Source organism: Anopheles marshallii, chromosome 3 (assembly GCF_943734725.1).
Source record: "Anopheles marshallii chromosome 3, idAnoMarsDA_429_01, whole genome shotgun sequence".
Classification (NCBI taxonomy): domain Eukaryota; kingdom Metazoa; phylum Arthropoda; class Insecta; order Diptera; family Culicidae; genus Anopheles; species Anopheles marshallii.
Genome location: NC_071327.1, coordinates 61,688,663 through 61,706,834, shown reverse-complemented (window position 1 = coordinate 61,706,834; position 18,172 = coordinate 61,688,663). Strand labels below are relative to the sequence as shown.

General features: G+C 42.9%; 1 protein-coding gene across 1 annotated transcript in view; it reads right to left on the bottom strand.

Moving 5' to 3' along the window:
- The window catches only part of LOC128713541 (protein bric-a-brac 1-like), a 121,498-nt gene that overhangs the window by 27,981 nt on the left and 75,345 nt on the right, over positions 1-18,172 (bottom strand). Inside the window, exon 2 of the mRNA XM_053808402.1 lies at positions 1,900-1,957. Coding sequence (XP_053664377.1) covers positions 1,900-1,957 — 58 coding nt within the window. The remainder of the gene's footprint in view (positions 1-1,899; positions 1,958-18,172) is intronic.

Genomic DNA, 18,172 nt, shown 5'->3' with positions numbered 1-18,172 from the left:
TTATGTGAAAATATCTCTAAAATGCAGGAAATAAGTTAAAACAATCCATGTTACTACTGTTACTGATACTGTTTTCTACTAGGGTTGGTAAAGGTTTGACATCATAAGAGTGGGATTTTAAGCGATAGCTTGTCCTCTGTGCAATAACTCATAATACAATATTTCGGTAGGGTCCCACCACACAACACACAACAAATCATTAATATCACGAGTCTTCGACCGTTATTTAGTTGAGGAGCTAATATATTACCAACCCTTATTATATTTGTTGGTTATATTTTTGCCTTTCCAACTGATTTCACTTTCTTGCCTGATGTTGTGCAATATACTGAAATATGAACCACTACACTATCGTTAGATTCGATTACTGCGAGACTGAATTCGATATCCATCGTATGTGTGCGTGTAGCGTACGGTGTATCTCTAGCACTTGCAGAATAACGCTTTCTGCACAGCAAACTTTGCCCCAAACGAATGCCGGCACCGTACCGTGCGCGGAAAATGCTGACCCAGGAGCAACATCCAATCTAACCGTCCGTCCGAAACAGCGTGTTACAGCGAAGCGATGAGCTCGAAATAAAAATAGAGTAAAAATTATTTGAATTATATGTACAAGAGGCCTTGCATGTAACAAAAGGGGTACACCAGAATGATGCTGCTGTAGATAAAGCAAAAACAAAACAAAACAAAAAAACAATCTCTCTCCATCATATCGTGCCATTGCACAAAGATCCCCAACCACAGATCCCAACTAGACGAGAGACCATGGTTCGATGAGGCCGCGGAACCATTTCGCGACTTTATTTTGCCGGAGCAGCGAACCTATCGCAGCCTAGGTTCGGTGTCTCACCGTGCCGCGGTAGGGGGATCGGGATTGGAATTGCAAAAATATAGATTTTTTAATTAAATCCTCTGGTACGATTCCTGTCCGGGAACGGGTGGCGGAGGTGTGGTAAAACAGCGACAGGGTGCGGAAAAGGTGGTATGGATGCACATAAAGACAAAGACATTCGTGCCGATACATGCTCAAGCAATGTACTGAAAAGGGAGCGGTTTCCAGCTCCTCATCGATCTCCCGCTTTCGCCCGATTCCGGACGATGAGAGCGGTACAGTTTGCGAATAAAACCGATCCTTTCAGGGTAGATCACACGGACGGTATCGTTCTGTAGCGGTGCATTGAAGGACGCTTTCAAGGGTGTGTACTGTTTTTTTCGGATAGTACACATATTCCGTGCGGTTTCGTTCCTGTTAACTCCTTTTACAGGTGCTTTAAACGTTTATCCTTATGCATGGAAAGCATTTCATCCATCCGATTTAATCCACTTTGATGCTTTCGAATGCACAGTGTGACGGTTCGTTAACAGATAATTATTTAAATGGAGAAGAAAAACACTGTTTCTGATTTGTAGAAAACGTTTTAAAGTGGAACGCACTTAACCACGCTGCAGTAAATAGTAAAAATACCCGATTTTGTAAAAAAATATTAAAATTTGTTTAAATATTATTAACTTTGCTGCAGGCACATTTTACATTTTATTTGTTTAAATACTGCTGGCGACAGAAAAGCTCGGGTTGGTGATTAACGGCCTGGAGTGGATTACACTCGCCAGGTTTCGGGGGGGCTGGTCACGTCATTAGAATGACACCAGACAACCCAGCCCGTAAAGTGCTTTTAGGTCGTCCACATTGACCAAATTTGGCCCAAATTGAGATGGAGTGATGATATTGAAATTCATAAATTGAAATTGAATTAATGTATTGGCAGAGGAAGGCGCTCGAGTTTTGTTCATGTTGTGAGAGTATTGTTTTTTGGTCAAAGAGCTTTAATTAAATTGATGGATATCGCTTAACGTGTCTGTGTTTTCGATTAAAATAATAAGAAGTATTGTGTAACTTACCAGCAATTGATGACGTAGATGCGCCTAACCATGCTTGGGAGTTTTCTAACAGTTTAGCCTGGAAAGAAGGATAAAACGTAGCGTAAATCAGTAAGATAATATGGCTTGATTAAATATTAGTATTATGAATATCAATAAATATTATAATAAATATTTGTAAAATAATCAAAACCTGTTTGAATAGATGGTTGTTTAGGTCTAATAAGCTGTTTCTTATCGCTATAACACGAAAAACCAAAATCATATTATAGTTAATTTACATCCAGAAACTCACTGATAATGAAAACAATTCGAATTAAGTATCATAATAATCATAATAAATTCGGCTAAAAGAAATCCTTTTCTTACGCCAGTACGATCTTCCACTAATTTCTCAAGGCAAAACTCAAGCATTCGCTGGTTTTCCTCTTCGCAAATGAATTCCCACCCGTAGTCCAACTTCACCTCGTGGCATTCAATTCCGGCATCTAGCTGTTGCATCGTGTTTCGTGCGGTTCCAATGCAGATTTTGTGCGGTTGCGGTTGCAATCCGAAAACATTATTATTATCATCCCTCATTCGGATTCCGTTCCGAGTCATCGTCATCACGGAAGCTGCAACACATTGATCGGAGCAGTTGTTGTGGTGCTTTCGGACCAATTTGTACCCGTTGTACCATTTATCTTCGATCGCATGATTTATCGTTTCAGAGACCTCCTTACGCAGGCAGGGTATTGGTTTTTGTGCAGTGCAGATAGCGAACAGAACAGTGTGCAGAACATTCGAACGGTTGCTTCAATGATTGCAGTCCAAAGTTACTCGTTTCGCACCGGTGTCTTGTCGGTATAATTTGCTGTCGCCGTATTTAGCACGAAAGTAAAAGGATTCCTTCCTTGCGCTTTTTTATCTTTCGTAAAATCGCCAAAGATGTTCGGGTGCGCATTGTGCGGCTAATGCGGTGTGAATGTTACCGTTTGTCGGAACCCTGTAGGTCTTCGGTACGTCCGTCCGATGCACCGAGTTAAGTCTCTCCGGTACGATTCATTCGCAGGGTGTCGTTTTCGATAACACCCGATTGTCTCAATATCCTCGTAATTGTGTTTTGCGTCCATCGACGGTTGTTGTTTTGTGGCGATTGTTTATTTGGCACCTTTCCGTTTGTCTTCCATTCGCTTGTTTCATGGGCAGTGATGTCATATTATGTATTATCTTCACATTCCTAGCTCTTTCGAATTCTCTCCGCGCACATCGGAATGGGAGCAATCCCCAAAACTACATGTGTTCATTGACCGTTTTTTTTTTGCAATGAAACTTTGGGGGTTGGTTGAACATCAAAAAAAGCCTTCATACCTGAAGAGTCACGCCTCCTGGTTCGATTGTGACAGCGAATTTATTTGCCCTGCCCGGTGGAATGCGAAACAAAAATCGCCAAAAATCGAGAACGAGAACCGCACCAAACAGAGTGCCCAACCGCTTTGGGGAAGACTGTGAATATAATATTATATTTTATTCCGTGCGGACAGCGCAGCCGGTTGTTTTCGGTTGTTTGGTGGACATTGGTTATTATGTTTGCTTGTGCGCTTGCGTTTCGTCCAGCGCAATACATTTGGAGCAATTAAAAGGGAATGTGCAATAATGTATGCACACCGCTCGGGTTGAACTTATTTTTTATCATTTTCATTACTTTTCGATGATGATTGGTTGTTTGGAAGTTGTGGTGGTAGTTACGATCGCCCGATGACAGTAAACATTCTTGTTTTATGGTTTATTTTCAATGACTTCACTGAGGAAAAGCCGATTGTTACAGTCAGTCTAATCATTTGGAATTTTAATTTTTTTTTTGAATAACTTTATTGATATGCTTTCTCTAATTTAGCATATAATTTAAAAGTAAAAATACGGACACCGACCAAACGTATTTAAAAGTCATTGGAAATGCTTTCAGACTAATTGCCATGGGCGTTGACTAATGTGCTTGCAGCACACGATATAATATTCGTACATAAATACTAATCACACGATTGCTCCCTACCCAACTACATGAGTCGATGATCGTAAAATTAATACTTAGTGCAGCATTACTTTCTTCCCTCGAAGGCTATATCTTGTACACCCCTAGCAGAGACATTGAACGTAACTCGTTTTGCAAAATATTACTTCTGCTGCTCTCGGGTTGTTTTTGTGTGTTTTGTGCATTCGCTCCTCATTTCACTGGTTGAATAATTTTTAGTGCATCATCAGGTCTTGTTGATGCCTAGAGCCTACAAAAGCAACCGTCTGCCGGAGTCGATGTATGAATTGGCATAAGTTTTCCTTTCCAAAAATACAACCCAATAGATTAGTGCGGTTCGTTCTGCAGGAGCGCTAGCGCGGGAAAGCAAACTCCAGTGCAACGTGTACCTTTTATTGCGCACTGCACTTGCATCTAAATCAGAATGTTTTTTTTTCTTTATTTGTGTTTGACTTTTTGTTTTTGCTCTGATTTCCCGCTGCACTTTGCTGGATCGTCGCAAGACGGATTTGCATACCGGGACCTAGAGGGACCTGGTGAAAATAAAAACAGCCACAACATGAACAGACATGGTGAAGATATCGTCCAATTATAGAAGCGAAAGTTTGTGCACTATTATGAAAGAGTGCGGAGAAGAGAAAGAAAAATGCATTTGTTCATTCTGTAAATTTCACGAGTGAAAAATTTCCACAAACGATTATTTTCTAGGGAAGTTGAACGTTGCTTTGTCCGTGTAAAAGTTATATTTTATTTTATTTGTCATTTATTACTTCCAATTTGAGTTGATTTTCCATAATAGTATATCTTAGGAATAAAAAAAATCTTTTATTAGCTCTGTTTTAAATTGAAATTATTAAGAAACTATCAAACAATTTTGATTAAACGTTCATTGAGATTTAATATTATTTAACGATGATAATTAAACCAAATTTTTATTAACTTCGGTTAACAATGTTACTAAAGAAGTCACTCATGCACACTACACAAACATATCCAACCTTTTCATTAGCTATTGAATGAAACTTCAGACAAATAGCGCATGCCAGTTAATTGACCCATTTATTGATCTTCAAGACCATTGAAAGAACACTCGCCGCGCTGGATTGGTTGTCGATGGAAATTCAATCATTTGTACTAGAGCTAAACATAAGACAGTATGGCGAGACAGACAAAACCGTCCCATTTCATCATGCTAAGATCCATCAAGAGCACCGTTGTTCGTGAAGATGTTACAACTGCTCAAGGATTTCTGAAGGACCTACATAAGACGGAATATGCACAACTCCGTTTAAAACCCCTTTCCGCCAGCGACCAACAAGCACGAGTGACACAAATAGTTACGGTGGCATTATTATTACTGCACGCCGTCGCAAACTGTACGTCACCGGTTTACATTTCTTCCGGTTCCGGTTGCGGAAGCGCCGTTCACCGGGACGGACAATTAGTAAACCGGGTGGCGGCATGGTGGCTGTCTCTGCACTGGCCGTGTTTCCATTTCGAATGATAATTGAAATTAAATTAATAATTACACCATTACAATTGCATGCGCACGATGACACAAATCAACTAATGGTTCCCGTTATGAGTGACCAGTGTAAAAGCTGCGTCTTGTAAGCCATTCCCGGGCAGTAAGGCTTCACCGGGCAACGTGACGTTTAATGGATGGTGTGCGTGAAATGAGGTCACTTCATAAGGCCTTTTCTTGCAATCGAGGCAGTTTTAAGTTTAAGTGAATAAGCGAACTTAAATGTCAAACCACGCCGTACAAAAACTCTGGTCCAGCTTCCAGGCGTTGTTTAAAACACAAAGCAAACTCATATTTTGCGTAAAAATAAGGAGAGGAAAAATAAATCATGCATGGGCGAAGCAGTGCTGGCCACCGATACTAATACCACCGGCGTGGAGTTTCACAATCGTGAATATTTGATGTGTTTTTTTTTTTTTTACATAACTTTCTCGAGACTTTCGGTTTGCTTCTGATTCTTTCGATTTCATCCTCGTCCAGCAGTGCCGTACGTCACCGGGCTAAAGGGCCAAGGAATCGAAACGCATTCATAATTAATCCTGGCCGGATATTTTATTAAAACACACTTTTCGCTTGCATCCCGCTTCTTCACTGCTCCCCGTCCAGCTAGGCAGGATAATGGAAAAAGTGAGCCCTTTTCAGTGTGTCCGGGTGTCTTTAGTAGTGTATGGGGGTTTGCTTTCCCTTTTGGCTGTACTTAAGGATCGGATAAGATGCATACATTTATAGATTATGGGAAGAAAAATACAAGCGGTGTATAATTTAAGCAGCAAGGAGAATGAAGACGTGAATTGAATAAAGTATTTTCCCGTACCGGCCGTACCTAGCAGAGGTGTGTTGATTTTGTTATCCTTGACAACATTTCATTCCAAGCGGGCTTCTCGGGACGAATTCTAAACTGTGAAGCTATTGATAAATGTGGTGTAGATTCCTTTTTTCTTTCTTCAGTACCCTTTCCAACACACGATCGTTATACGATCGATTCCGGTATTAAATGGTTCGTAGCGAACACAACGATTGTGCTGCTGTGTGTAGGCATCGGTTGCAATTTTCAGTGGCATGTTATTAATTATGAACGAACACATCGCGCAAAACGCGCATCACTGCCCCACCGTCTCGTGTCCTCGCGCGAGTCGTCGTTGTACACGTGGTCCTGGTCTGCCCCCCGGGTAACTTCCGCGGATCCAACACTTCCCGCTGCTTACTGGATGTTTCCCTATCCCTGGTACGGGCACATCGATATACTTTCATTCCCGATGCAGTTTGTTGTCTTCGACCGGACTGTCGGTGAGTCGAGCGTACCCCTAACCAGAGGGAGTCCTGATGTGGCACATTTTTACGTTGTTTTGGACCAGCAAATCACGGCCATATAGGAAGAGCGTGAGGCAGCCGGGTGGAGCTCGGGAGGAAACGTGGAAACGCAACGGATGAATGTCGGACCGTCCTTGGAGTGAGGTTCTATCGTTTCGCGATTCGCACCATGTCGCTGTGGTCGTATTTCTAGAATTTCTAGAACCTCACCCAAAAACCAGGAGGGCAGCGTGTGGGAATGAAACTCCTCTGCCTAATACATGCATCGGACTTCTTCCCTAGCGCAAGGGAACCAGGCGGCAAACGGATCGAATTTTGGTTCGCGAACTCACAAAAGTGCCAACGTGTTGAGTATTGGAAGGCGGTAGAAGGTCCTTCCCGGGGAATGGTCAAGGTTGGTCGGTTGCCGCGGGACGCGGGAAAATGGAAAACAGAACGTACGACGGCGTGGCTGCATATTTCAGCAGGAAAAATGTTTTTAAATATGTTTTGATGAATGATTAATGAAAAGTCTTTTCGACGGGAAGCGAAACCGAGCGGGGGGTGTCAGAGCACACGTTGCGCTCCATTTCGTCCGTTCTTGCCGATGTGCGCCGGTGGAGAAGGGGTAGTAGCTTGCTTGATTGGTTGCGCGAACGGTGGAATTAGCTTGGCGCTTTTTGGGCAATCCGGGGCGCAGCGTGAGATGGGGTGAGAATGTGATGGCGAGAACGGCGAGAACCATTTGCAGGCATATGTATGCAAAATCACCACAGTCGCGCTAGCAGCGAATCAGCGAACGGGGGTTTGCAGGATGACTCGTGCAGGCACTCGAAAATGCTGCGCCGGTTCCGAACTCCGTGCCTAATGGTGTGAGAGTTGATATGAAAATGATTACAAAACCTACCCGTGTTACGATGGTACGGAAAGGACTTGTTCCACGGCTGGCTTTGGTCGACGGCTTTCTTTTGACATTTCCAAATCAAACCTTACAACCTTGCATGCGGTTCGTCGTTGGGAAATGAATAGAAGATCCAGCAAGGGGGTGAAAAAAACGCACACCACTACCAATGTGTCTCTTGGCAAAAATAACCGCACCGCTTCACCATGGTCAGGTTGGGTTATTCGTATTTTATTTTACAACTCTGTACACTATGTATGATTTATTTGCACCACAGCCCACACCAACATGTTCCATCGCTCCTCACATCCCCTCCCCACCCCCATGTACGTATGCACACGCCCATGCCAGGACTTGTGGCACTTCACTTCTAGATGTTTTTTTTTTTTGCTCGCTTTGGGGGAAAAAAACTGGCTCGGAAAAGCACTCTCTTCGGTGCATAGAAAATGGTTAGGAATGCATGTTTTGCCTCGCCGTATCAATGATAAATGAAAGTCATTTCTTATTCACTACTTCCTCCGAAACGGTGCAAGAGAAGGTTGTTTAGTTTTTATTTGTACATTTTAATACACATTTTAACTACCGCTTTTTCACGTTCGTTTGCGTCCGGGAGTGTTCCTACGGTAGTAGATGTTGCATGTCGTAGGAGAGTAACGTTGCACTGTGGAGAGTGTACCAGTGCACAATAAATGTTTGAAATGTTTTCGTTAGTTTGTTGATAATGTTTCCTGCCGGATTTTTGAATACATTTGTTTGCTGAAAGTTATGTAAATTTATCATCGTACATCATCGTATAGAAATTTTGGAACATTGAGACGTAGCGTAACAATTGGACCACACCGAAGGGCCCGTTTTCATGGTTCGTTGCTTCGCGACGTGCAAAAATGATCGATTCTTTAAAACCACTCGTTCGTTACTGATTGATAAATGAGTAGCTGTACGAGAAACTGTGTTCTATCCGCATGGTGCTTTGTATGGCTGACGCAACATGCACCACATCTCCGACCCACTGCAAGCAACCGCAAGCCGCTTCTATGCAAATGCGTTGTATGTAAATTTATTGTAAAACAATCTCCCTATAAACACATCATTAAGCAGCCCGGCAGATGGGCCGCCAAAAGGCAGAAACGGCAGAAGGTGGGGTGTGCTTCGAAGATATTTGCAATCGACCAACATCCGGACTGCCGGGCCGGTTGAGCAGCATCTAAAGCGGTCGGCTGAAGACAAACAGGTGGCAACAGTCCGCTGCCAGGAGCTTCGGTTCGAACACTTGACAAATGGCCGCGTTTCGTTTGAAGAAAATTGGCCACCCGTTTGCATGGGCGGGGTAGGAGACGGCGGTAGGGCGGTGATACGAAGGGCCAGGATTTAAGACCCTTCGGTGGCAACCACTTGCCATGATTAGGATGGCCGTGCGAAGACGACGACGTGGTGACGACGTGGCGGTACATTACATTATCTAATATTTATAAGCTCATTGTTTGTCTTCGAAATGCGGCGTTCGGTTTTCGCGATTTTGCATCTAACCGTGGCGGTGGTCGCGATAGATTGGCGCAAACAGAGGGCGCGCCAGTGGCGCAGGTCGGGGGAATACATTTATTATACCATTGTTGAAACTTTTCGAATTAAATATGCACATAAACTGCACCGTCGCATCCGTACGACCGGCTTCATATGACGGCCGGACAATGGATGCAGTTTCTTGTGCGGGCGCTGTGTTTGTGCAGCGTGGCCGACGCTTCGGCAAACGATTGACGATAATTTATTGTAATCATTAGCGAAATATAATTAGAACGAGGCCAGCAAGCTAACGGGGCGCAACACTGTTGAAGGTTTATGATGGTGTTAACGATCAAGCTTTTCTCGTGCTGGATGATGGAAGAAATTTTATTATTTTGCGTTGCAGTTTATTAGGGAAATATGAAAAAAAACCCAAAACTCGGTTGATGCATCTCATTCCGTAATAAATAATATGTTTTATTTTCACCTTGCATCGAGCAAAAAAATGTTTTCGAGCAGGAAATTGTGTATAGTTTGATACACAAAATAAGTTGTTCAAGGGCTTTTTATTTAGAGAATTGAACTGATTTTAATAGATATTCAAATTTCGTAGGTTGTGCACTACGTTACAAGCTGAAAATCAATTTTCTGCACTAGATTCAATTTCCGCCCCAGAATGCAAGTGATTTTTTGGTGCATGGTGACCAGAGTGAGTAATAAAAATGGTCAAAAATGTGTCCCCCAAATATTGTCCAATTTTCTAATTTTAGAACCACTTAGTTTGGAAAAGGATAGGCGATTGTACTAAAAATTGGTCACAACGATGTTTTTTTTCGTTGCAGGTGCATTCATTGCATCGATATTTTCGCAAATGAAAATCAATGCCTGCAATGCTTCAGTGCATCCTTCTTATTATTGTATTTGAACTCTGTTTATCAAATTTGTGTGATGGTGTGGAATATTATATTCCTTTTTATACGCTGTTTCACAAGCATATTTTCAAATACAAGGAAAAATACACGTTACTCTGTACTACTTTAAAAATAGTTACTTAGTTACTTCGCATGCGCTTTGACTTAGTGTTTCGATTACGAAATGAATATGTTTTGAGTATTGGGTCATTCAAATAAAAGCGATAAGTTTATATGCCATAGCATAGCTCAATAAACCAAAGACGCTATTAACTTGCCTAGCTCCCGTACGTCCTAGTCGAGACTCCCATAGGAATGTCGTTTATAGCTGCATGAAGTTGTAACACTTGTGCAGATTGAGGAGATTAGGCGGAAAAGGAGTTTTCTGACTTCTGGAACCTTGCTAATGCAACACACAGGGAGCAAGATGCGCCTTGTTGCTAAGTATGATTTATGTTGCATGCTCTGGCAAATGTGAATATAATAATCACCGGCGTTAATAGTAGAACGTGCCCGACGAGGAGGATAAACGCGTTTTTGCAAACCGGAATTGCGGTGATGAAAATCAAAATCACAATTAATGTACCAACCAGTTTACGCGTCCCATCCCGGCACAGTGGGTGATCGGCTCGGCTCGATTATGATTTGCTGAATAGCTTGACAGTCGTAAGACCACGTTCCAGATGCATTCCCGTTACCCGTGTCGTAAAGTATTCTACCTCAATATCTCGAAATAAGTTAGCGCGATTATTTCAATGTTGCATAAACCAGTTAATGAATAAAACACTGGCCGGGTAGCAAATGTTCGTATCTCGTATGATTAGTCGGTTATCAACGAAAACATTCGAAGCCCCGTGCCGCTGCTGATCAAATATGGCTACAGCGATGATATCTGTTCTTGCAGACTTGACACAGATTGAAGACGCAGTAAGCATTATGCTCCTTATGCTACGGTACCGCACGTGTTAAAAAGCGGGGGCCTCATCGTCTAGCGGAGTTATGAAGCAAGATCCACTTAAGCAAATAGTAGTGTGTCGGTGTTTTGGCTAGGTGATGAGTATAAAACAAGAAGTTAAACGCTCTCCAGACGATTGGCCCGTTCGGTAACGGCCCATTCGGACGATTTCGGTTTGTTTAAGAGGGCAATGTTTAATAAGAAGGTGAGATTTTCGTACGAGCCAGACTTTGTTTTGCGCTCCGGCGGAGGTGCCTTCACCAGACATCGGTACCAGTTAAACAAATACAACAAAATAACAAAAGTATAACAGGACAAACAAAACTGACGGTAAAAAAAACTAAATCTTGTGTCATGCTCACGACACTGACAGCTCAGCGAGGTGTGAAGTGTCGAAGAATAAATCGAAGCAATGTCCACAGTCGAGGTTCACAAGGAAAAACAGGGTCACTTAGCGATTTACTAGCAGGGATTATTGATACTCGTGGTGTGACACTTACTTGAGGAGTAGTAGTGTGAGAAAAAAAAATGAAAACACACACACATAGACACAAAATAGCGTGTTAAAAATGGAGACTGCAGCAAAGGACTGCTCGGAGCTGGAAGCCATCCCGGCAAGCAGGGAACCGGTTCTACCACATCGTAAAGCACCTCTCTGGAAGCCCTGCGGTGTATTCCGTTTCATTTGCCAACGTCACAATGTCTAGCCACCGTCTAGTCTCTTGCGGTGCTACGCAGACAACCGAGCGCACGACCGTCGAGCGCGTGCTCTCGACTATTTCCTTCGGTCCGTTGACGACGCCATGTGTCTTCCGGTTGGTGGTGGCCCCGAAAAACCGAACCAACACTAAAGGCAACAGGTTGGGCGCTGGTCGGGGCCCTATAGCGACGTGATCCTTATACATAATAAAATGTGCTACCGTTGCTTCTTGCGATGCTCCTTGACCTCTCCGAGGAGGTGTTCCATGGTAACGATGTTTTGGGGAGTTACGGGTGGTGAGAACAAAATCCCTGCAGGCGTACGCTAGCAAACGGCCGCTAACCGATTGCCTTGATAAGATCCTCGCCTCGTCCGTGCCGTAGCGCGGGCAACTTTAGTGCGAGCGTTCACACGGGGTAAGGATTATGGCGCTATCGAGAAATCACGCGACGAGTGGTCTCGTTCTGTGGCGAATGGGGAAGTGGAGTCTTGCGGTCGATTGGTGGTTTGCTTACGTTGCTTGCTACTCGAACGTCTAACACCACCCCTAAGCTTCTTCATTACCAGTCGGTATCTGAATAACCCGAGGGATATGAGTGAATCTGCGCTTCACAGGGCTTCACAGCGTATTACCCTCAAATCTCCGCCCTAGCTAAAGAGAAATAGAAAATCCCGACGGTTTACGAGCGAAGATTCAAAACTGCCACGAAGGAAGATGTGGTGATAGTGGTGGCAAAAAGGTCTGAACGAACCAAGCACGTGAAATAGAAACAACTGATTTATTGTAGTTGTGATGTTCTTGGGCTCGAAAGAGCTAATGTATAGCTCTAAAAAGCTTATACACTTCAAGCATTCAGGCACGGAAGAAGAAAAACAGAACCTCCGCCCGTGTGACATCTAATGCTGTGATAAAGATAATACATCCACCAAACAAAGGTTGCAGAACAGCGCCGTACGACAGAACGGAAGAAGAACGCCGAGATAGCATGGCTGACGACAGGCAATAAACGAACACATCATCGACGAGAGCGCGTGTCGACAGTTTAACACCATTTAACGCATTCACAAACCGGTGTAAGATGGGTTTTCAAACCTTTTCTGTTCAGCCCTGTGAAACGGAATCGATTGCGTCTCTGTTTCGTGTGTTTGCAATTAAGAACGGATGCATAATTATGATCTCTGCAGCAGTTGCTCAGCTAATGGGTTACAAACGGACTGGCCGTTTCCAGTCGGTTTTTTGTTTTTCATTTTCGTTATTAAATTATTGCTAGAGAAAGTTGATGAATTTTATTTTCGTGTCACGCGAGTGTAGCGTATTATTGATTTGAGGTGTTAATTATTGTGTTTACTGATGCGCAGATGAGGATAAAATATTAGTCACCACAAAAACGGAGTTCGATATTTGGCTGGATATTATATAACTAAAGCATGTACTGTTTGAATAATTGTTTGAAAGTTATTTGACATATAGCCAAGCGTATCCCAAGTGTTACAAAATATATTCAGTACAGCTCTCTTTCCCTATTTGTGAGCACTCATTGTTCCACTTAGGAGTTGACAGCTTCCTAACTGATATCGTATCCTTGCCAGGGTAGATAGCTGACGCCTTATTCGCTTCTCTTCATACAAAACCACCCGCTGTTCATAATCGTTCTTTGTCACCTTTATTATTATATGTTGTTCCACATTAGCGTGAACGTATCTCATCTGATGCATAATGCCCCTGGTGGATAGAGAAAAAAGTAGCTATTTCAAGAGGAAGGAACACCTCGTTTTAATGCGTGCATTATTATTCTGCGGTGATGCACACGATGCACCACTTCGACATGTCAACATGCTTGAGGTGTCCCGTGCCTTCCCCGAAGAAGAGTTCTGATGACATCTTTTGTAGTACTACTCCCAACTGACTAAAATGAAATGAAAATATAAATATTTGCTTCGTTGCATTTTAGTCTTTCGCTAGAAATTATAGACAATGAAACGGTAGCCCCCTACATCTTGCTCAACGTTCGTTGTGTCTTGTGGTGTCTAGCGCCACAAAAAAGTCCTCTAATGTTTGCTGCTAAACGGAGCTCAATTCATCAAACTTTGTAACTGGTTAACTTCTTGCAATTGCCTGTTTGACGCAGCAACAAAAAAAGCGCTTCACTTCGAGATGTTTAAAACTCGCCCGGACACACAGCCATAACGTCAGTTCACCTTTTTTACGCACTCCTTCTTAAGTTAATGTCGGTTCGGTAAAGGAAAGTAGCAGCAAAAAACAAAACCACCAGTGGTTTAGATTTAGATCACGGAGCAAAACAACGAGTAATAATAAAAGATAAGCTTGGTGTGGCGCAAGCGGCACATGATGTGCCTTTTTGTTGTATTTGCTGTTGCTTGCTTCCTACTGCGGACCGTGCGTGTGGGAGGATGGTCAAATGAGAAGGAAGGGCACATCTTACCGGAGACAACTTGACGATAAAGAAGAAACACACACAAAAACATAATATAAAACGCACATGAAACGAGACCGCGTTTCGGTGTTTCGAAAGGAAGAAAAAAGGCTTGTCATGAAGAGGGCACAGCAAATGGAACGCAAACGCATTGTTGAAGGGTGGTTTGCCGCCCAGCCTGCCGGTGGTCTTGCCAACATTTTATCACTTCGCCAACCTCAACCAACCGCTTCCCAAACCCTTTCGCGGTCAGATTTTGGTTTAATATTTCAATAACAATAATCGTCATTATTATTGGTAAATTATTCAAATAACTTCTTCCATTAACAACGGTTCCGAACTGTTTCCTTCGTTGTGACTTCACAAAAACAAACAGTATTGAAGGGAAGGAAGAGAAAAACCAACAACCTATACACACGCTCAAAACCTCGCGGTTCGTGAAAGATAAACAATCGTGCCGGATTGTTGCAAGCGGGTAAGAGGCTTAGGGAAAGCGTGGTGGTGGGAAGTGATGGAAACATTTACTTCTGACCAAAGGCGGCAAACGAAACGACCGTAACTGGTGATGGCAATGATGATGATGATGATGAGAAAGATGACGAGATCTAGGTAGTTTTTTGTTACCATTTAGATTTATGCGATTTTTAAGGTTTAATTTAAATGAATTGCGTGAACAAGATGATCGTAATGTTTCAAAATCCGGGAAAATGCAACGATGGGAAGGAAATTACTGGAGTAATGGAATGAAAGGTTAATCATTGAGACATAGTGGAATTGCTTTCTAATGTAGATATTTTGATCTTAAAATAGAAAGTTTTGGATATCTTATGTTCGAGAACAGCTATATAGTTTAATTATTTTACTTATTTTAACATTTTTCAATTCTAATTTTCTTTGTCAAACTTTAATTGGAAAAGGAATCTTTTACGATGACTATTTAATGACAATATTTGTTGTCTTCTGATTAGATTGCGATAGGATCTCTGAACGAATAAATAATTTTCTGTTGGATTATAAAACTGAAAGATCCTACTAGCCAAATAACTAGATTTTTAGATAATATATTAAAGGGTACGCTACACTACAGAATAAATATCTATTTTACGCCACTACTTACATTGTTTAAGAACATACCAAAAAAGAAATACGCGAGACAAATGAACAAGCTACGGCCACTGCCCTCTCACACGATCCCCACCCTCCAGTAGTTCCTAACCCCTTCAGAAAGGGCAATATCGGGTTAGTAATTCCGACCCCGATTACAACTTCCGACCCGAGCGGCACACTCGACTCGTAGACGAATTTCAAGCGAACACACCGGACCTGGCAAACATAAACAACGATGACTCGACATTCACCTCATCTTCCGGCTGCGGGCCCACATCCCTAGCCAATCTGACAAATGAGACGAAACTCATGCGACGGAACTGGGCACCCGACGGGTACGGGTACAACTTTTGGCCACCTTCAGCCTAATGATGGCCGTAATGGGGCACAATTGCGAAGCGGTATTACGGTAAGCGGGAAAGCATCGGGAAGAGACGGTCGGAAAATTATCGAATCTTACCGGGGGCTTGCCGGGGTTTTGCTTTTCCGTACGCCAGTTCCGGAAATGAGAGGAAGATTCTGCTGACATTTTGTCGAAAACGATTGCGATTCCAAGAGTGCGCGGTCAGATAATCAGCCCCCGGGGTAACATACGCAATTGAAGTATACCGACCCTGAGGTGGGGGGTGGTTTTTGGGGTGTTGGTGCTCCCCCGATCTACGAGCCTCCGTACCGAGATGTTTGCCGGTCGGAAGTTGTAATTGGTGTTGTTTTTCTCTGGGAGTTGTTCCCTTTGAAGGTTTACTGTTATCTTATTAATAGTGCTCGTACATTGGAGGCAAAATGAGGAGGGGCAAAAAAAACAACCCCAGCCAGGGGGTATAGGGCATGGGTGGCACGGTACCGATGTGTTATTTGTGAACTATTTTTATTAATGTTTGCTTATTAATATTACTCTTCCAAAATAAGAGGAGAAAGCGAAAGATTGCTAAAGTGCAGGGTTGTGAAAAGAATTGTTACTTTTATATTAATGTCGCGGCATAACATCCGTAACAACCGGTTTTAAACAAATGTGCATCAAAACCTGGATGAAAGTGCCCTCAACACAAATTTTCCCAATTTTTAACGACCAACCCAACCATCCAGATTTCATTGCATCACGGCAGCACATTAGTATGCAACGTACTTTTGCGCTTCCTAATTTTAATGGTTTATATATATATATATATGTTTCGCTCACGTTTAACTTCAACTTGATGAGTGCTACTGCGATGGAGTACTGCCGGGGGTTTACACTCGGTACGGCGCCGACCACGAAGCGTTCCACGCGTGCGTGAGAAGCGTTAACAAATTGACGCTGCTATTAAAGTTTACCGATCATAAAATTGAAATTGTGCTCAAACGCTTTACTATGTACGGCGGGATTGTTTCGGGGGAAGCAATTCTAACCGGGAACGTATCCGTACGGGCACTCAGCTTAGAAGTAGGATAATTCGTCGATGGATTGCTCGAGCGATAAACAAGATGGCTCGCTTCGTCTTGGGGGTTCCTTTGATTTCCATTTCTTTAAAACTAATGTTAGTGATTTGGGTTATGCAGAAAAAATAGGGAATAGTTTACTACGGGACGGTTCGTAAATCTTGCCATGCACGCACACACTCCCACAAACCTGTTTGTCCTGTGACCACTGCACACGTTTCTGTGCAGCAAAAAGGAAACCGGCGCAACGGTACGCAGTTAAAACTGCGTTTTACGACTTGACAAACTCGACGCGACGGGAATTTACAGTTTGCGGCTAATTTTTGTCTAACTCTAACAAATTTTAACCGCACCGCCCGGAATGGTTTTGGGTATTATGTGTATGGCAATATTATGTGCCATGCATCGCGGTGCGTGGACGAGTTTATGACTTATTGTACGGTTCGGGACGGGACTTTTGAAGGGAATGAAATAGTAGGACACAGGCACAACAAAACAATTATGTTTCGATGCACTTATGGACGCCGTTGTATAATTGGAAGTAGGAGAAAACGAATCATATTTTACATGACGCACATACTTATCTTCATCATTATCGGAATGTTTCAAACAATTTAAACAAGTGTTGCGAACTGGTAGAAAACTAATCGCCATGCTTCGGCTTACCTGTAACGAAACAGAAAAAAAGATGGAGAGCAAAACATCAGTAAAAGGTTGAAAATCTACACTTGCGCTGCAGTAACTATGTAGCAATGAGTTTCAATTCAACATTAACCCTAAATCGACCTCATTTCCGCAACTTATTTCACCCAGGAAGTGCAACGGTTACCGAGTGGGGGGGCCCCTAACTGCTCGGTCCGGGGGCCTGGTTCGGAGAGAGAGAGAAAAAAAACAAGAACATAAACATCACGTAGCATGATGTAAACAATGGCCCCAGAGTGGCCCGGTATGGCCTTTTCAGGTGGAGACCGGGCATCGAAGTGCTCAGTTTTGCCACATCAATTTGGTAACACTGATGATGATAATTATGAAGCATTTAATTAATCATAATGGGCCGTAACCCATTGCGAGCAATTATGCACCGGTGCGATGTAGTCTTTTGTTGCAATGCGCGAAGCTTCATTCAATGGTGGAGTTTTGTGCCGGGCGGAATGGATTGTGTGGCGATTTGCAATTAAAAACAAATCATAAGCATTTTTCACACACAAGTTAAACTTTCTTCAGGGTAGAGCATGAGACATTTGCCTGTTTCCTTATTTGGAATGATTTGTCGCTGTGGAGTGTGGCACAATAAAATAAAAAGAATAAGCTTCAGTGCTGTTTGACACGTTTGCAATGCAATCGGCTGCAAATCGATGCACTTATAGTTGTGCATTTTTTGGTTTCCTTCCAGCGAGTGTTCCCAAATACCTGAGCAAACAAACTGCTAGCAAGACACGCTTCACGCGGCGCTAGTGCAATTGCAATGCACGCTGCAGATGCAGTTCGGAAATGGAAACACAAAACAAGAAACCCCGGCGTTCGGTGAGACGCGTAGGGT